We start from the raw sequence: 27884 nt of genomic DNA, 5'->3' as shown, positions 1-27884 counted from the left end.
CCGCCCCCTCACCTGCTCCACCATCCCACCTGTGGAGCAATTGATTGGGGCTGGGCCCCCTGCCCTGTTCCCTCAGTGCCTGGGAGTTGGGTGGTGGCCCTGCCCCCAACCACTGCCACTGGTCGCCGTCTGTGGGCGATAGGTTGGGGCTGGACCCCCCTCACCCCCCGCTGCCACCTCAGGTCGCCATCAGCGTGGCAGTCGGGTCCCCGCTCGCACCTGCCTTGTTCTAGCGCCACCTGCTCACCTGCTTTATCATCCCGCCGCAGTCCCGCTCTCGTCGGGGCCCATCAGGGCCAGCAGTGCCTCTACTGCTGCCCGCTGCCAACGCTGCGTCGCTGGCGCCCTCCATGTTCCACGCTTCCCCCTGGTCGTCAACGCACATCATAGTGAATGGTCAAACTCCACGTCTCCTGGTCGAATGACTGCCTGAGGGGACAATTTGCATATTAGGCTTTTATTATATAGGATATTTCTTTAATCATTTTTTGTATATTTTATGTAAGCTAGTTAATACCATTTTTCATGTGTATGTTTACATTGAGTTCCTTTAGAATCTTGTTTTTGGTTTTTTAAATTTTTCCCTTGGAGCCCTGAACCATCTTGTCCCAGTTGATAAATAGAGGAGATAGTCTATTTTTGTTCTCAAGTCCCACATCAGTTACTCTCCAGCCAAAATGATCATTTTTAAGGAGATTCCTCAGTATGCTTTAGCTTCCTATAGTGGGTTTGGAAGTGAGTCAACCTTGCTGTTTTCATTGAGTCCAATTGTAAATTAGAGTTACTGACCTAGATAGGTCTGGATGTTGAAAGAAAAGGAAAGTATAAATTGCATTGATTTTATTTTTTCTAATTTAGATATATTTTTCGGAGTTTGGAAAAGAGAGGATGAAGGAAGAGCAAGTTCAAGGACCAGTCGAGTTATTAAGTATTCCTGAAGATGCCCCTGAAAAGGACTGGTATTAAATTACTATCTATACTAATAAAAGGGTAATATGCTAATTAGGGCGAATGTCTTTCGGACTTCCATCCGGACAAAGCCACAGCGGCTGCGAGGCCCGGGGCTCACAGCAGCCGTGGGCTCAAGCAGCTGTGAGCCTCAGCACATGCGAACCTAAGCCGCAGTAGGACATCCCCTGAGGGCTCCTAGACTGTGAGAGGGGGCAGGCCAGGCTGAGGGACAACCCCCCCACCCCCCAATGCACAAATTTTCGTGTACCAAGCCTCTAGTACAGTGGTTCTCAACCTTCTGGCCCTTTAAATACAGTTCCTCATGTTGTGACCCAACCATAAAATTATTTTCGTTGCTACTTCATAACTATAATGTTGCTACTATTATGAATCATAATGTAAATATCTGATATGCAGGATTGTCTCAGGCGACCCCTGTGAAAGGGTCGTTCGACCGCCAAAGGGGTCGCGACCCACAGGTTGAGAACCGCTCCTCTGGTAGATAATAAAACTAAACCTTATAAGTTCATGTTACTAATTCAGAATTCTAGTCACTAAAAGTTAGGACTAAAGTTTACACATGCCATTTATAGTTAAAACAACTTGCAAAGCAGATTAAAGTCTATCAGAAGTGGCATACTATTACAATATTTTGTGTGTGTATTTCTGTTTCTGTATTCATTAAAATAATTATTGCTTTTTCTGGGATATATCTTTCCACATAAGTGGCATTGAAACTATTTGCCTTCAAGCTATGTAATTTTTCTAACTTGAGTATTAAATACAAAAATAAAAGATTGATAACAACTTTGGCACGTTAATGTAATATAGAAAAAAATTAACATAGTTTTTAAACCACTAGGTGGAGCTATGTGTGCGCTTAATAAAATTGGTAGTTAAGTACTATATTATTGGTGGCAGAAGAGAGCAGATGGAGACGCTCTTTATAACTAGAACTAATGCTTTCCTAGTATATTTTATAATACAGTGCTTGTCCATCAGTTTTATTTGAGAAGGGGTTTTGAGGTACCAAAACAAACAAAATAATTAACTTCTAAAACTAAAATAACAGGTAAGCACTTATAATTCTTATACTTTCCTTTTCTAGATACCAAATTCCAAACAAATTACCTAGTTTGTACCTTGTCAGAATAATAAATTGAACTTAAGTGTTTAATGTTCATAAAGGCAAAGTCATGGAGGAAGAAAAGATTGGTATGAAGGTTGTAATATATTTTTCTTGAAACAATTGCATTTATTTCTTAAATGTAAATAGGTATTTGTGTTCCTGTATCAGTAAGCTTAATGAGTTTTTCCCTTTTTAGGACCTCTAGAGAAAAATTGAGAGATTATCAATTCAAACGACTAAAATACTGTTATGCAGTAGTAGAATGTGATTCTCCTGAAACAGCCGCTAAACTTTATGAGGATTGTGATGGCCTGGAATTTGAAAGTAGTTGTTCCTTTGTAGATCTGAGGTAATCTCGAGTGTCTCTTATCAATTTAATCTTGTAGTAAATGTGATTATAAGAAATAAAATATTAGAACTGGTAGTGCTCTGTATTGTTTCATACTCTTTTTTTTAATATATGTTTTTTATTGGTTTCAGAGAGAAAGGGAGAGGGAGAGAGAGAAACATCAATGATGAGAGAGAATCACTGACTGGCGGCCTCCTGCACACCCCCTACTGAGGACCAAGCCCACAACCCAGGCATGTGCCCTTGACTGGAATCGAACCCAGGACCCTTCAGTCCACAGGCCAACACTCTTATCCACTGAGCCAAACCGGCTAGGGCAGCCGTGGGCAAACTACGGCCCGTTTGAAATGAATAAAACTAAAAAAAAAAAGACCGTACCCGTTTATGTAATGATGTTTACTTTGAATTTATATTAGTTCACACAAACACTCCATCCATGCTTTTGTTCCGGCCCTCCGGTCCAGTTTAAGAACCCACTGTGGCCCTCGAGTCAAAAAGTTTGCCCACCCCTGACTTGCTCCAGTGCTGCTGGCTTTACTTTATTTCCTTAAACACACCAAGCTCATTCCACATTCTGGCTCTTGAACTTACTGTGCCATATGCCTGAACTTCTCACATGATGAGAGAGAATCATTTATTGGCTGCCTCCTGCACTCCCCCCACTGGGGATCAATCCTGCAACTGGGCATGTGCCCTGACCAGGAATTGAACCATGACCTCCTTGTTCATAGGTTGATGCTCAACCACTGCGCCATACCAGCTTGGCTATTTCATATTCTAAAAGAGGATTTTTTTCTTTTGGAAGAACTCTGTCCTGTGGAACATCACTCTTAAGAAAGAAAACTACACTCGGTCGGTGTTGCTCAGTGGTTGAGCATCAACCTATGAACCAGTAGGTCACAGTTTGAGTCCCTGTCAGGGCATATGCCCAGGTTGCAGACCCGAGCCCCATGGGGAACATGCAGGAGGCAGTTGATCAATGATTCTCTGTCATCATTGATGTTTCTATCTCTCTCTCCCTCTCCCTTCCTCTCTGAAATCAATAAAAATATGTTATATATTTTATAAAAAAACTGGAATGATAAAATGCTAAAGTATTTTGTATAAGCCACCCCACATTTGTATCCTTTCAAATATGTTGGCTATGTTTTTAGGATTATGGGTTATATATAGTGATATTTCTTTGCAACTGTGTTTTAGAATTAGGAGCCAGATAAATTACTTTTAAAAAGCATTGAAAAAAAATAAAATAGCGTTGAAGTGGGGGGCAAAGGAATTTGCTAATAAACTGGTACTTCTAAATCTGTGTTATCAGTACAGTAGCCACTAATCACATCTGGCTATTTAAATTTATTTAATTAAAATTTTAAAAATACTGCCCTGGCCAGTTTCGCTCAGTAGTTAAGAGCATCAGCATGAGGACCAAAGGGGCATGGGTTCGATTTCCAGTCTAGGGCACGTAGCTCGGTTGCAGGTTCCATCCCCAGCCCTGGTTGGGGTGTGTGTGGGAGCCCAACCAGTTGATGTGTCTGTCTCATATCACTGTTTCTCTGTCTTCCACCCCCCCTCCTCCCTCCTCTCCTCCTCTCCCCCTCACCCCGTCCTCCCTCCCTTCCACACTCTCTTCTAAAGATCAATGGAAAAAATAGGTAAAGATTTTTTAAAAAGTTTAAATACTTACCTGGCAGGGGAGATACCATCATTATGAAGGTGGTTTTCCCAAGGCAAGGTTTATCCATTGCATTCTGGATGTGCTGACCCCTGCGATTTCCCCAAATGCCTGAGAAACTCAGTTGCATAATTTGTGGTAGTGGGGGACTGAGAAAAAAACATTTCTTTTCAACTTAAAATTTATTTGCTTAGATACAGAACATTGCCATCATCACAGAAAATTCTGTTTAATAACACTGCTCTAAGTGCTGCTCAGTGAAAGAGTGGATGGAATTGCTGGCATTGTCTTTAGACTTGGGCATTATTTTCACCATGTGCTCAGGCTTCACTGACCAGAGGTGAAAAACCTTAGGTGGTTGTGATTGTCAGTTCTTAGGAAATGGGAAGCTGAACTACTGTACCATTTTGTCATCCTAGTCTTTGGAACCTAGTAAACCATTTTACTATGACACTTTTCAATAGAAACTATTTCTTTGTATGCAAGTTTGTTAGAGGCTTTGTTCTCAAATTAAATATTTTAGGGGGAAAATTCATCAGTTCTTAGTCACTATGACTTTAAAGCAGCAGTCGGCAACCTTTCGGACCTCATGGATCGCCAGTCGTCCGCGGACCACGGGTTGGCGACCACTGCTCCAAAGGTTTCCTTAAACCAGCGGTTGCCAACCTTTTGGACCTCATGGACCACCAGTGGTCCGCGGACCACCGGTTGGCGACCACTGCTTTAAAGGCATTCCAACTGGTAGAAAAATAAAATAAAAAATTTGGAATTGGTATTTGGGGTAAGATTTTAGCATGCTTAAATATATAGCAAGAAGGGCATATCTCATGAGGCAAGCTATTTCCTTCTATGTTAACAATTTCAATAGGAGGTGCTTGTTTTGAATGTTTAAATAGTAGTTACCAAACATTTGTTAGAATGTCAAACTCTGGGTATCATAATTAATGTTAACATGTTCTTTTCAGGGTTGTTCTGTTTCCTTTTGGGGGCATTTCTATGCAGTGTTAGAATAAGCTCTGGCAGTGCCTAGAAAGTCAAATCAATGACCACTCGCTTTTTTAATTTCATCTTTACATTCACTGTTTTATTTTGTCATATGTAAAAGAAAATAGAGTTTTCTGCTGCAATCCTGTTATCTAGGGAAAACTCTTTTCATCTGCTCCAAAATATAAAAGCATGCATATTAGTAACAGTTAAGTATACTAGTCTCAAAAACAAATCTGTTTGTTTTTCTTCTAAGTGTGTGCAAAAGTATAGCTAGAGAAGGATGTTATGTAGACATAATGAACCCTAATTATCCACTCCTCACCCACCAAAATTATTTTTATGCTTTTCTTGTGGAATTAAAATCTATATAAATTACAAAAGCTAAATACTGTAACCATGGATTATTTAACTCTACTTCCCCCGCGCTCCCAATTCCTTAGCCTGATGCCTAAGAATTGTGTAACGATTATTTACACTTAACAGCTATCTACTTGTAGAAAAAATTGCAAGATAAGATTGTTAGGATTTTTTAGTCTTGAAGAATTAACTTTAAGCTTTTCCTTATTTTCAATGACACCTCCTGTATATGATACTTTATATTCAGAACATTTAACCATTAATAATTCTATTTGATCTTCAAAATATTATGTGGCAAGCCAATGACTGTGCTTTCAGGAGTCTAGTTCTTTTTGAAACATGAGGGACCCATGTGTGTTTGCACCTGACTCATATTAGCTGACTCCCAATGCAGGATTTCTACCTACACAGAGTTCACTTAAATTTAATAGAATTACAGATTTATAGCTTATGAATTTCAGAAGTTTTGTGCCAAGGTTATTTCTAACTTTGTTTGCCTCATCTACATGTGTGTTCTGTAGAAACTTTTATATGGTATGTATGTATAAACTACAACTAATTAGAAGAGATTCTAAACTCTGGTTGTTTATTACTGTAGCATATGTTTAAATACATTTATTTTCTCTTTGTTTCTTAGGTTTATACCAGATGATATTACTTTTGATGATGAGCCCAAGGACGTAGCCTTAGAAGTGGATTTAACAGCATATAAACCAAAATATTTCACATCTGCTGCAATGGGAACATCAACGGTATTTTTTAACTTTTAAAAATGTGTAGCTGGACTCTATTGTTTTAAGAAAAGACTTCATGTACTATTTACCGTAGCATCTTTAGAAATGGACAGTATTCAAACTTTTAATGCACAAGTATAAATAGAAATGAGACCAAAAGTGTATTTGCATCTTTATCTACCACATCTGTCTGAACCTATTTACATACTTTTGTTATGCTTTTAAGCCCAAGTCAATTACCTGCAAATGTTTCTTTTTTTTTCTTCTCTCTTTCCCACACACTCTTAGTCAACTAGATTCTTTAATAAGTAATATGTCAGTTATTAATATCCTAGGGAATAGTGGGAAGAAGGTAGTGTAAAGATTACCTCAAATTCTAGTTAAAAGAAGACTAGTGGAAATTTAAAATAGAAACACATTTTTTCTGCAAATATGATCCAAAACTGTAAAAAATAATTGAAGAAGAATAATTCGGGACTACTAGATGTCACATTAATGCTTCATAACACACAGCCAAATGATTCCTGTTGAATTAGTTTATTGTTTTGCTACATACCTTCTCTATTCTCTTCCCTCCATTAACTTTCTATCCACAGCTGGACCCCACAGTAGGCATATAGGCTTCCCACTGCGTTTCTTGTGACAAACCACCATGCTCTTCTGAGAACAGGCTGGTAGCAGAGAGAGGGGCTTCTGTATCTGTCAGGTGCATGTCATGCATGCTGTGGTGGACACTGCGTGGCCTTGATTAGTAAAACCCCACCATTATGAATAAGTGAAGACTAAAAATTAAGTCACATAAAGTATAGAGTCATGTTATTTTAAGACTAAAATGTGACCAGAGCAAGCCTGTCCAGTCAGCCAGTCTGGAGTTACTAGGGTCTGGCTGTATTATCTATATCTGTCCCAGTTCCAGCAGTAGTTTTGTGGTCATCAGCTCAAGCTTAATTATCAGAATAGGGATAATTCTGAATCTTGTGACTAGTTAGAACCAAGGCAGTGCCAGCTATTTTAAGAATCAGATTCCTTGGTTAATTGGTGCCCATTTTGTTGTCCTGATCTGGGGAGATTAGTCTGAGGAAAGAAAACAATGATGTAGAACCCATCCTGTGATGCAGATAAAACCATTACGACCCCATCTGGGAATGGGAGTTGCACAGAGGACAAGAATCAGTCACCAGATCCATCATGTTATGGACGAGTTCCTGTAATGAACTTACTACCTGTAATAAGTTAATGGTAAATATTCTCTCTGTTTTATTGTTATTGATTTGAGAGAGAGAGAGAAAAAAGGGGGGAGAGAGAGAGAAAGAAACATCAATTTCTTGTTCTACCTATTTTTGCACTCATTGGTTGCTTTTTGTATGTGCCCTGACCAGGGTTTGACCCTGCAATCTTGGCATATTGGGACAATGTTCTAACCAATTTAGCTCCCTGGCCAGGGCAATGATAAATATTCTTTAACAAGTTTGGGTGGCTGACATTTTCATTTTTACTTGTTTTTCTTTTTCATTGGTGAAAGGTGGAGATCACTTGGGATGAGACTGATCATGAAAGAATTACAACACTCAACAGGAAGTTTAAAAAGGAAGAGCTTTTAGACATGGATTTTCAAGCCTATTTAGCTTCCTCTAGTGAAGATGAAGAGGAAATAGAAGATGGGCTACAAGGTACTTACTTGTTAATCTTCTGGTCTACATTTGTAAGCATTATATGCCTAATCTAGACTTGTGATTGGAAATATATCTTTGGCAGTAGCTTAAAAGGGAATACCAAACTAATTCTTAAACTGTCTGCAACAGGAAGTTTAGTAATCAGAATTTTTATTAAAAAGTATTTTTTTGGTTGCAAATGCTTTAACCTTAAACATTTCCTTTAAAACTTCTAAGACATAGAAGCATGGAACAGACTGTCAAACCTCAGAGGGAAGGTGGGCGAGGATGCGTAGGTGGGAAGAGATCAAAGAACTTGGATGCATATATGCATAACCCATGGACACGGGACAGTAGGGTGGTTAAGGCCTGGGGTTGGGGATATGTAATACTTTCAACAATAAAAATTTAAAAAAAATTTTTTTTGACGTAACCAAAAAAGCTTGGTTGGTAGATTTGTCATGGTTCATATAGTTATGCAATCTCTTAATAAATTAGTAAAATGCTTTATTACCCCCTTTTTTAAAAATAAGAGCTTCTTTTGGATTGATTGAATATTTTTTACATTCTATTCCTCAACTGATTTAAAAAGTAGACTGTTTTTGTTTATTTAATGATTGTCCTAGAAATCATGACTGATATCCCTAACTTAGAAAAGTTTAATGGTAATATTTTTAGTGCCCTATATTATACAAGAAATCTTAAAGCAACTTTTATGGTATCCTGTGTATTATAATTCTGTGGGGGGTTTTTTCATTCCCACAGGACATTAGTATTACTATTTTATACTACCTTTGTTTAAATTTACCCGTATTTCCTCCACTTTTTTCCCGCTGTATTCTTTTCTAAATCTTATACTTCTGTCTGGGATTATTTTTCTTCTGCCTTAAGTAAATCCTTGATAACTTCCAATAGTATCTTCTGGTGTCAAACTCTCTTGAGTTTTAGTCTAAAAATGTCTTTATTTTGCCTTTACTTGTATTTTTACCAGTAAAGGTATTTTCACTGGTAAAACATTCTAGATCAGTGGTTCTCAACCTTCCTAATGCCGCGACCCTTTAATGGTGACCCCCAATTTCATTGTTACAAATTGAACATAATTAGAGCATAGTGATTAATCACAAAAACAATATGTAATTATATATGTGTTTTCCGATGGTCTTAGGCGACCCCTGTGAAAGGGTCGTTCGACCCCCAAAGGGGTCGCGACCCACAGATTGAGAACCACTGTTCTAGATGGACAGCCCTTTGCAACTGCATTTTAGCTTCATTATTGTTTTTGAGAAGTCAGCTATCAGCTTAACTTTTTCAGTCTTTTGAAGGTTGTCTAGATTTTTTTTTAACTGCTTTTAATGTCTTTCTGTTTGTCCTGCAGTTTTACTATAAACTAAAAGTAGGTTTTATTGTGTGTGGAGTTTGTTGGCATTTCTTGAATTTTGGCGTGGTATTTTTCATCAGTTTTGGAATATTCTTAGCCATTATCTATTGAGATATTTCTTCTTCCCTCTCCCTCTGGGATTCCAATTAAATATTTGGTAGATCTTTTCACTGTAACTTCCATGCTTCTACTCTATATATGTACACATACATACACATACAATATATATACACATATATATACATACAATATATATACACATTTTTTTGATTTCAAAGAGGAAGGGAGAGGGAAAGATAGAAACATCAATGATGAGAGGGAATCATTGATTGACTGCCTCTTGCACACTCCCCCCACCCCCACGGGGACTGAGCCCACAATCTGGGCAATGTGCCCTGACCAGGAATCGAACCATGACCCCCTGGTTCATAGGTTAGTGCTCAATCACTGAGCCACTCCAGCTGGGCTACTCTCCTTTATTTTTATCTATTGTCTCTTTGTGTTGCATTCTGGGTATTTTCTTCAGACCTGTCTTCCAGTTCACTAATTTTCTTTTCAACAGTGTTGAAAATGCTGATAGACCTATGCATTGAATTCTTAATTTTGGTCATAGTATTTTTTACTTGTAAAGGTCCTATTTAGCTATTTTTCAAATCAACAATAACTTTTTATAGTTTTCTTCTCACTGTAGATACGTTTAACACTTTTATTCCTGTAAACAGAGTAAGCATGTTTTATAGTCTTTGTTAATTTCAGTATTTCAAATCTTTGGGGGCTGATTTCTATTTACAAGATAGTTCTGTTTACTTGTGTGCCTGGTTAACTTTGTGAGCTGATTTGATATTTCAGGTGAGTGTACCTCATCAAAGAGAACCTTCATTTACTCTGGTCGTTCTGGGGCCACATCACTGCATTTTAAGGCTTGAGTTCCCTGGATTTTGTGGGTGATGCAAGCCTTCATGAAGGCGGGTTTATTTCTGGTTGGCCCTTGCCATGAGGATATATTCCTCTGGGGTCCTGCTTAATTCGGGGGTACTAGTTGAAATCCCCTCCTTTAAGGTCATTAACTTTTGTCCTCATGGCACTTCCAGGCTGCCCAAACTGTAGTTTAGTCCCATAGCTGTTTCTTTTGTGGATTAGTAAATGCTCTCAGGTTAAAATAGGTCTAAGTTTTTTTTAAACCTCTTTGAAGTTTTAAAAAAGATTTTTAAAATATTTACTCCAACTGGATACTCAGTGAAAGGGTTGGTCTGAAGTACCTAGGTCACCATTAATGGAAGCAGAAATTCTGATTATCTGTATCTTTATTTTTAAAAGTTTTTGATGATTGAAATGATTAAGGGTATATTTTAAAATTGTTTATGCTGTTTGCTTAAAATAACTCATTTTTTAAAAATAGATTCAAAACATCCTTTTCCCCTATACTGGATCAGTCTCTGTTTAGAAACTTGGTTACTTGATTGTCATTTCTAGGCAGTGCCCTGTTGACACTATCTCCCCGATCTCTTCACATCTTCATCTTATCTAATAGAAGAATTCCCAATCATGCAAAATTATGAGTAAGAGATTTGGTGCTGAGGAACTACAAATGTGAAACAAAGACATAAATGTTCTAAAATAGCAGGAATAAATATTATTTTACTTGTAGCTTAACTTTTTCATAGCTAATTCTTTTGGCTTTCCTTTACATATCTATTGTTTTTATAACCTAAATGTGAATTTAATTAAATCCTAAAGTGTTTTTTAGGATTATTATAGGTCCTTTAAACATTAACTTTCTTAAGAAAGATCCTATGATTGGGCTATCACCATACTTTTAGCCTACTGCAGATATTGCTTCATTTTGCTAAATGTTTCATAAAGTACTACTTTTACACTGTGTTCCATACATGAAATGAAAAATCATATTTAATCTAGCTTATTTGTTCAGATATCTCATATTAATAAAACCGCATAATTGCTTGGGTATTTAATAGTCATTGAAAAGATATATGATTCACAATGGTAGTTATGTTGGTCACAAAAGCCTTCACATATTTTAAAGGCCTGAGTGGGTATTGCTTGTTAATTTCTTTGGCATTTCAAGTAATTGAGTATCCATTTTATTTCTAATGTACACAGAACAGCCAAGTCCTTTTTCAAATATCCTTTGTCTTTTCTGCCCCCAGATATACTAATGTATTTACATTTTCTTTTTATTTGTATGCCTAAGTGGTCATTTAGCACTTGACTGAAAATTCTGGATAGTTGTGTGTTTTTTTTCACTAGCAGCTCTCAGATAAAGAAATAAAGAGGACATTCCGTGTACTTGTGAAGATTGGGTGCAAGTTTTTCAAATAGCTTTCTTTGATTGGTTTGAGAGAACTGAACTAGATTTTTTAATGACATTATTATTAGGACAGCTAGTATTGTGGGAAAAGAAGCATTAATTTGTCAGTATATTCTTATTAAGATAGTAGAGGCCCGGTGCATGGATTCGTAGGGTCCCTCTGCCTGGCCTGTAGGGATCGGACAGAAACCAACTCTCCGACATCCCCCAAGAGGTCCCAGATTGCGAGAGGGGGGGCAGGCCAGGCCAAGGGATCCCATCGGGGCTGGGGAGGGACCATGGGAGGGCTCCAGGGTGTGTCTAGCCCGTCTTGCTCAGTCCCGATCGGCCGGACCCCAGAAGCAAGCTAACCTACCGCTCAGAGCATCTGCCCCCTGGTGGTCAGTGCGCGTCATAGCAAACAGTTGAATGGTCAAACTAACGGTCGGACACTTAGTATATTAGGCTTTTATTATATAGGACTAGAGGCCTAGTGCACAAAATTTGTGCACTGGTAGAGTCCCTAGCAGCTGCTGGCTGCCAGCCGGGTACTCCCCTCCCCTGGCCGCCCACCCCCTTGTCAAACTCCTGGACAAACTCCCAGTCGAGGGGACAATTTGCATACTATGATTTTATTATATAGGATTTAAATCCTGTGTTGCTATTTTACTTCCCAAGACTTTGTGTCTTAAATATCCCTGACCATACATACTATAATCTCTTGAAGATATACTCTTCCTCTCCCCAATGGACTCAACATAGAGGACGGTTATACTGTAACTGTAGAAGATGGTTATACTGATGACCTCCAAGGAAACACGCCTCCTGGTACTCAAACACCTGTGTAATCCCCTCCCAAAATGACTCTGGGTTTAGTGTATGACTTGCTTTGGCAAATAGAGCCTTAGCAAGCATGAGACAAGTAGAGGCTTGACAAGCACTTGCCCTCTTGGAACCCAGCTGCGTTGTAAAGAAAGAAGCTCAGGCTAGACTGCTGAATGATGACAGAGAGAAGTCCTACCCTTTCACAGATCCCTGCCAAGATCCCAGATATATGGGTGGAGCCATCTTAGATCCACCAGCCAACCCATGAGCTGGTTCCTTGCTCCAGAAAGAATGCTTCATCTTTTTTCTAGATCAACGGTTCTCAACCTGTGGGTCGCAACCCCTTTGGGGGTCGAACGACCCTTTCACAGGGGTCGCCTAAGACCATCAGAAAACACATATATAATTACATATTGTTTTTGTGATTAATCACTATGCTTTAATTATGTTCAATTTGTAACAATGAAAATACATCCTGCGTATCAGATATTTACATTACGATTCATAGCAGTAGCAAAATTACAGTTATGAAGTAGCAACGAAAATAATTTTATGGTTGGGGGTCACCACAACATGAGGAACTGTATTAAAGGGTCGCGGCATTAGGAAGGTTGAGAACCACTGTTCTAGATGTTGTCATTTTAGGAGGTGAAGGTAGAACTTCTGTAGCCATCTTTTGCCATGACTGGAGCTTCTGGAGAACAAAACCAGCACACTGAGAATGGGAAATTGGAGAGAAATAAAGAAAACCTGAGTCTGTGACAACATCATAGAGTTGCTGAGTTAACTGTGGAGCTAGTTGACTTCTGGACTTTTTATTACATAAGATTGGGTCTGCTGGTTTCAAGTGCTGTCTGTCTTTACGACATAGTGAAGCTATTATATGTTTTCTTAGCCTCTGTGCCTTTCTTTCCATAGCTATAAGATGAGAGTCATAATAGTACCTGGCTCATCATTGGAAAGATTGCAATAATATACATATAGTGCTTAGCATACTACCTCATGTCATATTTTTACTTCTAAAACTTTAAGGATTAATGGCTTTTTGTGTGAAATATACGACTCATTAAGTTATTTAAAGCATGCATTTTTCTTCAGAATTTGAATTGATTGCAAGCTTACTTGAATCTGTAATTTAGTACCTCTGTTAGATACAATAGTATATTTGAATGCCTTAAGTTATTAGATGTTCCTGGTGTTGTTTATAAGAGATCATAGGAGGGCTTCTTACTGTTACAATTAATTTGTTCACTCATTATATAGTATTAAGGCTTTCACAAAGTATTGTCCTTGAATTGGGGAAAAACAGACCTACATGAATTATCCCACATTCTAGGGCTTCAGAAAGTAAATTTTAGTACTGGAAAAAATCAATTTAAAGTAGGCCATCAGAGACTTACCACTAAAATTTCAACCTGGAAGGAGCTTGCTTCTAATTATGTTTTCAGAAGTAAGCTTTTAATAGAAAGAAATACATTGCCATTTTGTTAATGTGTTCCTGATGTTTTATCCATTGAATTACGGGATACATGACAGAATTCAATCCAACATTATTATTGTGGCACAAAGCACAAACAGAAAAAAAATGAATTTCAGCTGTTTGAGTGAAAATGTAAAAGTGTGATAGGATGGAAAGAATGTCCTGGACTATTTTTTATTCATTTAGAGAAAAAAAACTGTAAAAACATTTACTTAACCAATCTTTTTTCCATATCACCTTTTTAAAGATGTAAGGACAGTATATTGACATTGATGTTTCACAGCTAAATGCTTAGTAATGTCAGACATTTTTAGTTACCATTTAGTCATAGCTCATAGAAAAGAGGGTCTTCTTTTTGCTACTTCTAAATTTTTCTTTACTGGGACATTTAGTCCATTCAGTAAGTCTGTATGTTTTGCATTAAAACCCAGGTTCTTAATTTATGGTTTTGCCTTGGAGAATTACAGTGGAAATATAGAGCAAACAAACTTTTCACGTATTGGTTTTCTTTGGTATTTGTTGCCCATGAGTTTTATACTGTTCCTTTGTATTCTAATTATTTTTATAAAATTGGGAAATGGAAATGTGAATGTTTTTTTCACGTAGGGAAATTGAGTAAACTTCTAACATTCATTTTTGTTAATGTATTAATGAGATCCTGAGAATCATCATACTTGCTCACCATCAAATCGAAAGGACTCATTATTCTTTGTTTTGGATTATAAGCAGCTTTATTTGTCTCTTCAGCCTGCACAGCTAAGTGCATGTATCAAATGTATCCCAAAAATATTTAGCCTTCTTTTATTGACTATAACATTTTGGTGGATGGTGGAGAACATAAAAGAAGGATAAAATGCCATCCCTGCTGTTTTGCTTATAGGGAACATAAATTTGAGGATGTTACATGACTACAGAATTATTTTTAGATATGAATTTTAATAAAAAGTGATATTCCCAAGTGCTATGACAGTACTAACTTATATTGCAACATATTTTTATTATAAATAAGACATAAGTTTTTAATTCAATTCATTTAATATTAAGAAGGTTAAGTCTGTCATGGCTGGTGTAGCTCACTGCTTGCGCATCAACCCATGTACCAGGAAGTCATGGTTCGATTCCCTCAGGGCACATGCCCGGGTTGTGGGCTCAATCCCCAGTAGGGGGCTTGCAGGAGGCAGCCGATCAATGGTTCTCTCTCATTATTGATGTTTCTATCTCTCTTCCTCTCCTTTCCTCTCTCTGAATCTATAAAGAAAAAAAAGAAGTTTGTCTAGTTTTGATATTCTATTATGTCTGATAGCATTTTACCTGAGGTTGCTGGATTGACTGAGATTTAAACATTGGAGTTAGGTGTGAATTATTTCTGTACTAGAGGCCCAGTGCACGAATTCATGCATGGGTGGGGTCCCTCAGCCTGGCAGGTGACCAGGGCTAATGGGGGCCATCTCACCCATTCCCGATCAGGGCCGGCCAGGGGGAGGGCCCATGGGGGTTGGCTGGCCACAGGAGGTAGGCTGTGGGAGCGCACTGACCACCAGGGGCAGCTCCTGCATTGAGCGTCTGCCCCCTGGTGGTCAGAACCCGTCATAGCTACTGGCCGGTCATCCAGTTGTCTGGTCATAACTGTTGCTTAGGCTTTTATACATAGAGATATAGATATTAAATGAAATTGTTGTTTTTTTTTGTTAGATGATGCTGAAGTGAATGTAGAAGAAGATGGGAAAACAAAAAAACATCAGAAAGATGATGAAGAACAAATTGCTAAATATAGGCAACTCTTGCAAGTTATTCAAGAAAAAGAAAAGAAAAGAAAAGAAAATGATATGGAAATGGAAATTAAGTGGGTTCCAGGTAAGAATTAGATACTAACTAAATGTTGACTTGTTTTTCTTCATTTTAGGATGTTGAGTGCATTTTAGATGTGACAGAAAAAGATTAACTCCTCTTTGGAAGCATAAATTTTAAAAATATTATTTTTTAGGAATGTTTTGGGGAGGAAGTTAACATGGCATTTGCATACATCATTTAATTCTTAATTAGGAATTAGTGTTTTGACTCTTGCCAACTTATTTTGATTTTACTAACTACAAATTATTCCTGTTTATTTATGAAAGTAAACCTTCCTAGGTTTGATTCCAGTATTCTCAGGATATAGAAACTTGAATCCAGGTACCATGTGTTCTGAAGTCATTAAACTTTGCCCTAGCTGGTTTGGCTCAGTGGATAGAGTGTCCTCCTGTGGACTGAAGGGTCCCAGGTTCGATTCTGGTCAAGGGCACATGACTGAGTTGTGCACTCAATCCCCAGTAGGGAGTGTGCGGGAGGCAGCCTGTCAATGATTCTCATCATTGATGTTTCTATCTCTCTCTCCCTCTCTCTTCCCCTTTGAAATCAATAAAAAATATTTTTAATAAATAAAGTCATTAAACTTTTTTCAAAATATGTAATTCATAAGTGGGCTCTTCACCCATAACCTCACTAGACCTCAATTAATTAGTTTAGGTTTCACTAATACAAAATATGTAATACTTAGTTTTCCATCTCAGATTTGCTGTGAATAGTCAAAAAAGTATGGCATAGTAAGTGATTTGTATAACTGCCTGAACCGTTCAACTTTTTTTAGAGTAGTACAATACTAATTAAAATCATGTCAGCTAAACAAAGACAAAAGCTAGGATAAATGAGGATTGTTTTCTAGTGTATACAGGTTTTCAACAATCCTGGGCAAATCAGCATGTACCTTTGCAAACAATGTTGATTTTGCAGATTACTGCTTTTTACATACATGTATATCTTCTTTTTTTTTTTTTCAACAAGTATAACTTGTTACTCCCACCCTCTCCAGTGGAGGAGGATTTACTATTGCCCCCGTCCTTACCGACCCACCCCCAGTTCCTCAGGGACTTGAGATAGAAGGAAGCATTGGAAAAATTCAGGCTTGAGTTCAGAGTCCCTTGTGGACGACATTTCTCTCAAGCGGAAGCTCTTTGGAGCTTATTTTTCTACTTCTGTTCCAATTTATCAGGCCAGACCCCAAAAGCTAAAGTCTGATTGAGGTTGTGGGCAGATATTTGCATCTCTTACCCAATCCTATATGTTAAAAAAAAAAAAAGTGTATTTCAAAATCCTAATTATAAATTAAGAAGTAATTATTCACATTTCAAAGAATGACTAGTTTTATTTAAAATTTTGATGGCCTGGGTTTCTCATAATGTGCCTTAAAAATATTTTGAATTAAACTTCATTTTTGCAAAATGAGATGCTCTCTTTATTAAATGAAAACCTAAGATAATTCTAATTAGTTAGAAAGTGTCCCTCCCTTGTCTCCATCCACACTCCCATTAATTTTCAGAAGGCCATAACTCACTGACCCCATACTGTTTTACCAGTAGTTAGAACACAAGGTAGAGAAAAAAATAGTAGAGTAGTAGTTTAGTCAATAACAGAACATATTGTTGAAAGTTGAAGGACCCAAAAGTGTATCTTTTAAAGCTAGGTATAATTTTAGACAAGGATTCAGCTCTTTCAGCCTCTAGATCAGCGGTTCTCAACCTGTGGGTCACGACCCCTTTGGGGGTCGAACGACCCTTTCACAGGGGTCGCCTAAGGCCATCGGAAAACACATATATAATTACATATTGTTTTTGTGATTAATCACTATGCTTTAATTATGTTCAATTTGTAACAATGAAATTGGGGGTCACCACAATATGAGGTAGTGGCATTAGGAAGGTTGAGAACCACTGCTCTAGATGGAAGTATACTAACCAATAACACTATTTCTTAAAATTAAATATTCTATATTCAGTTTTTTCTGTTTCTTACAGCTGGTATATTTTTGCATTGAGAATGCATGGGTTCTTTTTATTTGGGAAAAAACTTAGCATATGTTTTAATGTTTGAGAATTGAGTGACTATTGTAGTAAAAATATTAGGATGGACATGTCTCCTGCATAGTCCTGTAGGAAAGTGGTGCTGTGTTGTAACCCATTTGTTTTCCATGTTTTACTTTTGATGGTAAGAAAAAATAAAGTTTGGTAGCATTATCACGTGAACAATGGTTGAGAGAATTCAGTTAAGTTAGCCTGAATAAGAAAAGCCTAAAAAGTGACGTAATAGTTATTTTCAAGTGATTGAGGGATGATTATGTAAATGGAGATTTAATCTCCCTTATTATCTCAGAAGTCATTGTTTTTGCCAGTGGATAAAAGTTGAAGGAAAGTAGATTTCAAAGTAATAGAAAAAGGAATTCTCTATATTTTTAGAATTGTCCAGCAAAAGAGCACAAAGCCTGCTCTAAGGGGTTGAGCACACTTTGTCAGTAAGTCTCAAAAATAGGCAATACAACCATACTGCTTGGGATGTTTGTGAAGAAATGTTTTCCTTGACAGCCTTGACTTGATTATTATAAGAAACGTTGAATTCTATCTTTAAAGTAAAGTATGTTGTAATTATAGCTTAATTCTAATCTTTGAACTTATGAATGAAGATATTTTAAATGGACAGATTTTTAATTGAGGTATTTGGTTGACTGAGAAAGATTTAAAATTAACTTGATTGAGAAGTTTTATAGCAATATTTCAGAGTTAAATTGAATGGACCAGATCTAACCTTTGTCTTTATTAACATGGTTATGTAGTGCAAATACCAAAAAGTGATATTTACACTTATATCTGTAACTGGAAAATTTAAGCAATAGTTTTCCTGGGATAACCTCCCTTGGTCATGATGTATATATTTCTAGATTCAGTTTAGTAATGTTTTAACGATTTTGCACCTGTGTTAATGAGGAATATTTGCCTGCAGTTTTCATTTCTTATAGAGTTGTTAGTTTTTGATATTAGGATATTGCTGACCTCATGAGATGAATTAAGAGCTGTTCCCTCTTCTATTTAATGTCATATAAAATGTTTTGAAATGTAAAAAACATTATCTATAATTCCATTACCCTGATTCAGCCACTGAATGATTGGATAGGTTGTGGTTTAATTGATCATTTCTCTATTGTTGAATATTTAATCATATTTCTAACCTTTCACTACAGTAGAATTATGGCATTGAAAAGAAATGTGACCTAAGGCCATTACCAATTCCAAACCCACAAATATCAGTACTTTCTTAGATCTCTTCACTTTCATTACCAGCCAAATAATTGGCTTACTATTTTAGGGATTTTTACTTTTAAAAACAATTTTTTAACAAAGACGCTTTTCTTTTTCTCCCCCGTTTTAAAAATGTCTCTGCTTGGAGAACTAGTAGAGACCACAAAGAGAAGCTAATGCTGGCAGTCAGGCTCACTTACTAGTTAGTTACGTGACTTCCTCGCTCACATAGCAACTTTGCATATGCTGTGGATCAACCTGTGGTTCTCTCACAAGCTGTTAAAACTACCAGTGTCAAAACTCATATTTTAAATCTCAGATGCCAAGCATCTAAGATGTTATAAATAATCTATAGCCTTTTCCGTATTTTGAAGTATTTTCATAGGATACCTTCCCAGAAATAGAATTGGATTGTACCAGTTTATAAAGCCTTCAACAATGAATAAAAGTGCCAATTCCATGGAATTGTCATCAACATTGTGTATATATTTTTTACTGTTAGGTGAGTGGAGGAAAATTGATATTCTGCTGTACACTGCATTTTTAAGTCTTTAACTGGAATACTTGGTGTGTGTTTTTTAATCCTTGGACCCAAGGACATGCCCATTGATTTTAGAGGTAGGGAAAGGAAAGGAGGGTAGGGGGAGGGAGGGAGAAGTCGATGTGAGAAATATCGAACTCTCGCCTCTCATACCAGAAATTGAACCTGCAACCCAGGTATGTGCCCTGACCAGGAATTAAACCCCAGCCTCCCCAGCCTTTTGGTGTACAGTATGATGCTCCAACCAATTGAGCCATACCAACCTGAGCTAACTGTAGTATTTTTGAAGGCCCCCTATAGGGTTTTATTGTTACCTGTGAGTCCTTGGCATGTACTTACATGCATCTGTGTTTGTGAATGTAAAGGGTTTTTTACTTATTAGACTTATTAGTTGAGATAAATGAGCTAATCTTGCAGAACTTCAGTTTACTTATTTGGAAAGTGGGACTAATAATACCTTTCTTAATTTGAGTATTTATAAAGGTACCTTATAAGCTACAGATTATTATTCACATCATATGTATATTTTGTTGGAATTATATCTTAAGAAATACATGTTCCCGGTAATACCATAATTACCCTGAACCTCACGACTTTTTTGTGATGTTACATTTCAGTAAGTCACACAATGTCAGTGTGAGATTACACTGTATCATTTATTGGTTTTTCTGCAGCTTGAATTTCCAAAATATTAAACTCTTCAGAAAAATAAGTACTCTTAATCACTAACACTTGCTGGAATATGGTTTGTTGGTTTGGTTTTTAAGAGGAATTATAGTTTAACCAGGGTTGGGGAACCTTTTTTTCTGCCCAGGGCCATTTAGATATTGTTCTAACATCATTTATGGGCCATTCAAAATTATCAACTAAAAAATTAGCCTGCTATATTTGCTCAAACATTTAACTCACCCTTAGTGAGGGCCTTATAGTTGTATAGCCTATCATTTTACATTAGGCTATACAAGTATAGTAACATCAGAAGTTTCATTCCTTAAGGGTAAATATTAAGGGAGGCAGATAACAGGTATATGGGTGTAACAACCAGAATGAAGTACAGTACTCTTTCTCTTGATAGTCTAGTTATGAAAATGTGATAATACAACCTTATTAATTGGGATTGTAAATAAGTAGTGTTGAATTATAAGATTTTTAAAGAAAGTGTAATTCATTATTTTATTTTATTTATTTTATTTTTTTTCTTCTCCCCCACCCCCTCCCCGTAATTCATTATTTTAATGCAGAGTAATATTTTTCATCTCAATGTATTGTTAAAAAGGTATCCTGACTCACTTTGATGAGTAGAGAAGGTGATGCATGCAATTAGCATAATGGGCCTTTATCAGTGATGTGCCTCATTAGGGTATTTGTAATCCTATATAATAAAAGGCTAATATGCAAATCAACTGAATGGCCAAAAGACTGGTCACTATGATGCACGCTGACCACCAGGGGGCAGACGCTCAATGCAGGAGCTGCCCCTGGTGGTCAGTGCACTCTCACAGGGGGAGTGCTGCTCAGCCAGAAGCCAGGCTCAAGGCTGGCGAGTGCAGCGGTGGTGTCGGGAGCTTCTCCCACCTCCGCGGCAGTGCTAAGGATGGCCAACTGACTGGGAGCAGGCCTAAGCCATCAGTCGGACATCCAGCAGGTCGTTATCTCCTGAGGGGTCCCAGACTGCGAGAGGGCACAGGCCGGGCTGAGGCCCCCCCCCCCCCCCCCCCCCAGTGCATGATTTTCATTCAGCAAGCTCCTAGTTTACATATAAATGAAGCTTAATCAGTTTTATCTCATATACTAAATAACCTCCCCTATATTATAAGTTCAATTAATGTATGTAATAATTTTTTGTTATAGATAGTGAAAGCTGTATATCCAGAATATGAACAAATAATAACATTTCTTTGTTTATAATCTTAAAAGAGATTAGATAAGATAAAAATCCTCCTTTTTTCTGATTTAATACACACTGGTGAAAAAGATGGTCTTTTTTCTATTCAACATTCTTCAGTATCCCAACTTTAAATATTTATTGAGTACCAACTTTATGCCAGGAACTATTCTAGATAACATGTGAACGAAACATACAAATCCTTGACCTCATAAATCCTATATTCTGGTGAAGAGGAAGACATGAGTCTCTCATAAGAAAAATACTTGAGCAAAGAAGAAAGGAAGTAGAGGTCAGGGAGTGAGCCCTGCAGAGAAAAGTGTGTGAGCAGAGGAAATAGCAAGTGAGTGTCCTTGAAACTGTAGCTTGCTTACCATGTTTGAAGAATAGCAAAGAGAACAGTATGACTGGAGTGAGTAAAGTTGAGAACAATCAATGAGGTCATAGAGCTAACATGGGGCCAGATCATGAAGACCTTGTAGGCCATTTTAAGTGTTCAAATTAACACTGTGAGTGGGATGCAAAGCTGTTGCAGTGTCTCAGCTGGCAAGTGATAAGATCTGACTTTTTTTTAATCCTCACCTGAGGATATATTGGTGTTTTTTTTTCTTTAATCCTTGATGATATGTATCTGTTTTTAGATTGATTTTTAGAGAAAGAGGAAGGGAGAGAGATAGAACATCGATGTGAGAGAGAAACATTTGGTTGTCTCTTGTATGTGCCCCAATCAGGATCAAACCTCCTACCTAGCTATGTGCCCTGACTTGGAATCAAACCCACAACCCTTTGATGTATGGGACGATGCTCATGGCCCCCCCCCCCCCCTCCAGTTTTATTGAGATGTAATTTACATACATCACTGTATGAGTTTAAGTTGTACAGCATAATGGTTCTACTTAATATAGTATGATGTGATTACTTCAGTAAGTTTAGTGAGCATCTATCATCTCATATAGATATACTTATTCTTAACAGTATCACTCTGGCTGCTACCTTGAGAATAAATCTAAGTAGGAGGCAAGGACAAAGTTGGGGAGATCAGTCAAGAGGCTATTGCAATCCTGAGATAATGAAGATTGTGGGTTTGCAAGGAAACCTCAAAAGTTTTCTTTTGGTCACATGTTAAGTTTAAGATACCTATTTAGAGTTCAGGGAAGAGATCAGAGCCAGAGAGGTCAGGGCTGGAGATATAAATTTGGGTATCCTTATTATATAGGTCTCTGAAAGTGAAGAACACCAAGGGAGTGGTTATAGGAAGGGGAAAAAAAAGGTTCAAAACCAGATCCCTGCAGCATTCCAGCATTTAGAGGTTTAGGAAGTGAACAGGGACCATTATAAGGTAGCTGGGAAGAAACTACCAAAAATGCAGAAAGGAACTTAGGGTTGTGGGGTATCTAGACAGCCAAGTGAAGACAGCATTTCAATGAGAAAAGGGTCAATAATATACAAGCTAAGAATGACTATTGGATTTAGCAATACATAGAGATCATCAATGATATTGAACAGTTTGGTGGAATGGGGAGGATGAGATTGGTATGGGATCAAGAGAGAATGAGGAGTGAAATTGGAGACAGCCAGTACAGATAAGTCCTTTTTCTAAGATATTTGACTACTATTAGAAAGCTGTAGGTATCATGACACTACACCCCTTAAAAAAAATACTTCAGTGTGTAACTTCCAAAAACAAAGACATTCTTCTACATGAACACAATGCCCTTACCACACTAAGATAATTTAATATTGATAAGTCAGATTTCTCACTCATTCCAACAGTATTTTTTATAATTCTTTCCTGATGCAGGATCACTCACTTCTAAAATATCTACAGTAGTTGGCTTACAGAATACCCAACAATCTGGATTTCTCTAATTGTTACCTCACAATTCATGTAGAAACTTTTTGGCAAGAATTCTCCACAAGTGATGTTGTATACTTCCCATTGCATCATATCAGGAGGCATTTAAAGTTCATTATCCCATTATTTGTGCTGTTAACTCTGCTCATTCCATTAAGGTAGTGTTGGACAGATTTTTCCATTGTAAAGGCACATTTTTTCCCTTTGTAATGATGTGGGGTGTGTGAATATTCTGTTTCCCAACATTTTACCTGGTTAGCCTTCATTGGTGATCTGCTTGACTATTACATTGTTGGTTGCAAAATGCTGATTTTCTACTTCTATCATTCCTTCTACATTTATTAGCTAGCATTTCTAACTAGTGCTGGTAGAGCTTCCTCTAGCTAATGGAGCTTTCTTCCCACTCTTTTTAAGTTACTATAGACTCATAGATTGACAGATCTTGAGTTTTTCTATAATGGATCACAGAGGAATAGGAAGGAAGCTGGAAGGGAAAGTGAGATCAAGAGAGCATTTTTCTTTAATATGGGAAAAATAATGGCATGCTGAATGCTTCTGGGAATGATCCACCAGAGACAGGGCAGGAAATGATGCAGAGAACTGCATTCTGAAGTAGGCAAAGGGAGTTGAAATATTTTTGCACAGGTGGAGGAATTGGCCTTCAGTAGATGTGCATGGACATTTCATCCATTGTAACAGGAGAGAAGGCAGATAATGTGGTCACAGAGGGCAATGGGTAGAAATGATGGTGGGAGCTTGTGGTACTCTTACTTGTATTTTGTTAGTGAAATAAGAAGTAAAATCATCAGCTGAGAGTAGGGATAAAGGAGGAGGAAAGGATTTGAAAAAAGTAGATGAGATAATTGTCTAAGAGAGTGGCAAAGAGGGAAATTTAATAGTATTGCTGAAGAGCAATAAGGGTGCACTTGAAATTCATGGTCATGTAAAGTAAGATGAATCAACATATTTATCTTTTCTTTGGCCACATTGCTGGGGTAATACAAGCATGGAGTAAGGAGAGAGTTGGATTAAGCCAGACTAGAAGTTCTGTCAACCAAGTACGACCAAGCAAGAGTGGGGCAAGGCAGTTGAGGACAAGGGAGTGATTGTAATGATGGACCATCGTATCTGTGTTGGGTTAGGAGGGAAATGAGGGTATGCTGAGGCGAGGTATGGGGGGAAAGTGAGAAGATTGATGGATTGCAGATCCCTAGAAGAATTGTTAGCCTTGGGGTATGAGAGAGAATAAAATAGAAAGATTGGAGATAGTGGTTGAAGAGTAGGATACAAATGAAGATTATGGTGAGATTGCAATTTTTGGTAATGACATGTTCTAGTTATGATTCCAAGAGTGAGTTTCTGAGGATGAAGTGAGTATAGAATAAAGTAAGTCAGTGAACTGTGAGGCCCAGAATGTTGGAAGGGTCATCTGTGTGTATATTGAAATCACCAAGAATTATGACAGGGTTGGTATTGGAGAGAGCAAGCAATGAGCCAAAGCTTAGCACTTCAGTAAATGATATCTACAATAAAGAAGGATAGAAGGTGGTATAGTCTTCTACATGATGTTCAAAATTGTGGGCTTTGGGGAAGAGGGCCAGCAAGTGAACTGGAGTTGGCAGTGAGTAGCAAGAAGGACAGACTATGGGAGAGAAAAATTCACCACCTTAAAGGGGTACAGGAGAAGCAGTGTCCCCAGAAGAGAACCAGGTTTCAGTGAGACTCAAATTAGCAGGCAAATGGATATAGAGGATTTTGTTAATGGCTACTAATGACTGCTTATGACTGATGAATGTGTAGAAGTTTCATTGTTGAGGAAAGGTGGAAAATGGTCAGTATTTTTTAGGAGAGGGGATGATTTGGAAGTTGTAGACTTCTTCTGGTGACACATTTAAATATGGATAAAGGGCATAATGAAATTGGTACCGATGGTCTTTGGAGAGATCTTGTCAGCAACACCCAGTGCTGTGGATACTTACTCATTCAAAGGAGGCCTAGAAGCAAGGTTTCTTGTCTCATTCCGCAAGAGGAGTGCTTTCTTGGCTCCCACTAGTTGAGGCAGGAAGTGGGGGTGCAGCTGTTCCTTGCTCTACTTACTTACTCTTTCCTCCACTCTTTACAGTTTTAATTCTATTTTTATTCTGGTGTCTGCTCTTATGCTTTGTCTATCCTTTTCCCCTCCTTTATTCCTTCTCCATTTCTCTGTCCAGTGTCTCATTGGGAAGCTTAAACACAGACATCAATGACATGTATCTGTGGCCATTGTATTCAGAAATAAAATATTTTTGAATCAATTGTGCATTCATTTTTCTAGGCAGCCCAGTTTTAAACATTTTTAAAATATATTTTATTGATTTTTTACAGAGAGAAAGGGAGAGGGATAGAGAGTTAGAAACATCGATGAGAGAGAAGCATCAATCAGCTGCCTCCTGCACACCCCCTACTGGGGATGTGCCTGCAACCAAGGTACATGCCCTTGACCGGAATCGAACCTGGGACTCTTCAGTCCCCAGGCTGACGCTCTATCCAGTGAGCCAAACTGGCTAGGGAAGTTTTAAACATTTTAATTTCAAACATCTCAAAACCTGTTCACTATTTACTTTTGGCTATATCTCTATTTCCATTTATTGCCAATGTATCCATTATTTGAAATATATTCACAAAAATGTTTTTTTGGTCAGAACTTTTAAAATAACCAGATGTTTAAAATTTTGAGTTGAATGTAGAGAAAAGCATTAAATGGAAAACCTGAACTTAAAATAATCTAGAAGAATTTGCAATTTGGTGATGGAGAGGAAACCAGTTTACAGTGCCCTATCATAACTTGTACACAGCTAGTTAAGTGGCTAGAATTTTAAAACTTAAATTTGCCCTCTTTCCTTGAATCATCTGTAAACATGTTAACTATAAGGACTTTGTAATGTAACAAGCTGAAATTTTACTATGCAAAAAAAAAAATGTTTTTTAATCACTTATGTAATGTACTAAAATACTGGAAGCAGCTAGGGCTATCTAAAAATGCTGCTAGCACATTTTCTCCATGCCAGTAAATTTCTCAGAATTTCCTGGATTATTTTAAAGATTATATTCTCATTAATACTAAGATTTCATTTAAAACAAGTTTTTCCAAGAAGCTTTTTTTAAAGATCCAGAGAAAAAACAGGATATCTTTATATTAGTAGTAGTTTCAAAAAGTCTTAACACTTCCATACTTAGGAAGTTTCAGGTTAATTGGTCTGCTGTTTTAGGATCCAAATTAAATATGTAAATCGATAAGAGATTCCGGGTTGAGGCATCTAGGATGATTCTGTTGGCATGATCCTGTCCTGCCTTCTCTGCACATGTATCACATCAGTTGTATTGTTTGCATCTGTTGCCACTATTTCCAGACAGTAGTGCTTTTTTACTTTGCCATAGATTTACAATCTGCCTGAAGTCAGTTTAAGAAGAGAGATTGTTTCATGTATTGTTTCCCATAGCCCACAGCTGTGCTGATTTGTTTGAAGTTGTGAATTCTTTTGTCTTGAAAGCAGAAATTTTGCCTATTCTATTTGAGGTTGTTCTGTGTCATTCTATATACTAACTGCCTGACTAGCAAACTGTCATTTTTCTCACACTTGTTCCATATGTTATTGTGACAGAATTCAGTCAGCCTACTTAACTTTCAGCAGTTTCATTATTGCTGTTGTTTTTTTCCCCAAACTGGAAAGTCTTATCTCAAATTTACTATCTTAACACATTCATTTTTCTCTAATTTTTTTCATTGTATTAACATACACCTAAAATTTACCATCTTAACCATTTTTAGTGTACAGTATTCAGTATATTCATATTGTTGGTCAACCATCACCACCATCCATCCATCTCTAGAATTCTTTTCATCTTTGCAAAACTGAATCTTTGCATCCATTAAATAATAACTCTTCATTTTCCATTCCTCCAGCTCATGCAACCACCATTCTTCTTTCTGTCTCTGTGATTTTGTACCTCATGTAAGTGGAATCATACAGTGTCTTTTGGTGACTAGCTTATTTAAGTTAGCAAAATGTCCTCAAGGTTCATCCATGCTATAGCATGTCAGAATTGCCTTTTTAAGGTTGAATAATATTTCATTGTTTATATGCCATATTTTGCTTATCAACCCAGCCATTGATGGGTTGCTTTTATGTTTTAGCTATATGAAACATTCTTTTTTACACATTCTCTTCTACAGGTATACAGTTGATTATATTATACTAGTAGCCCAGTGCACGAAATTCGTGCACATTAAAAGGGAATTAATTGTCCTAACCGGTTTGACTCAGTGGATAGAGCATTGGCCTGCGGACTCAAGGGTCCCAGGTTCGATTCCCGTCAAGGGCATGTACCTTGGTTGCAGGCACATCCCCAGTGGGGAGTGTGTGGGGAGTGTGCAGGAGGCAGCTGATCGATGTTTCTCTCTCATCGATGTTTCTAACTCTCTATATCCCTCTCCCTTCCTCTCTGTAAAAAATCAATAAAATATATTTTTTTAAAAAGGGAATTAATTAGCAGAGATATTTTAATATTGCTATTTGCACTTTCTCTATAATAGAAGTGTGAGAGATGAAAGGAAATTAGTAAAATGTATATGAAAATAATATATAAATTTATTAATAAATAAACAGTAACAAAAGGATATAACAACAACAGAGGCATGA

General features: G+C 37.4%; 1 protein-coding gene across 2 annotated transcripts in view; it reads left to right on the top strand.

The window, feature by feature from the left end:
• Positions 1 to 27884, top strand: part of ESF1 (ESF1 nucleolar pre-rRNA processing protein homolog) — a 64523-nt gene that overhangs the window by 9653 nt on the left and 26986 nt on the right. For both annotated transcript variants that reach the window (XM_014535034.1, XM_014535036.1), the window contains exons 5-9: positions 859 to 959; positions 2277 to 2429; positions 6080 to 6194; positions 7699 to 7846; positions 15512 to 15673. In XM_014535034.1, coding sequence (XP_014390520.1) covers positions 859 to 959; positions 2277 to 2429; positions 6080 to 6194; positions 7699 to 7846; positions 15512 to 15673 — 679 coding nt within the window. The remainder of the gene's footprint in view (positions 1 to 858; positions 960 to 2276; positions 2430 to 6079; positions 6195 to 7698; positions 7847 to 15511; positions 15674 to 27884) is intronic.

Source organism: Myotis brandtii, unplaced genomic scaffold, assembly GCF_000412655.1.
Source record: "Myotis brandtii unplaced genomic scaffold, ASM41265v1 scaffold137, whole genome shotgun sequence".
NCBI classification, from domain to species: domain Eukaryota; kingdom Metazoa; phylum Chordata; class Mammalia; order Chiroptera; family Vespertilionidae; genus Myotis; species Myotis brandtii.
This window is presented reverse-complemented; position numbering and strand designations above follow the sequence as displayed.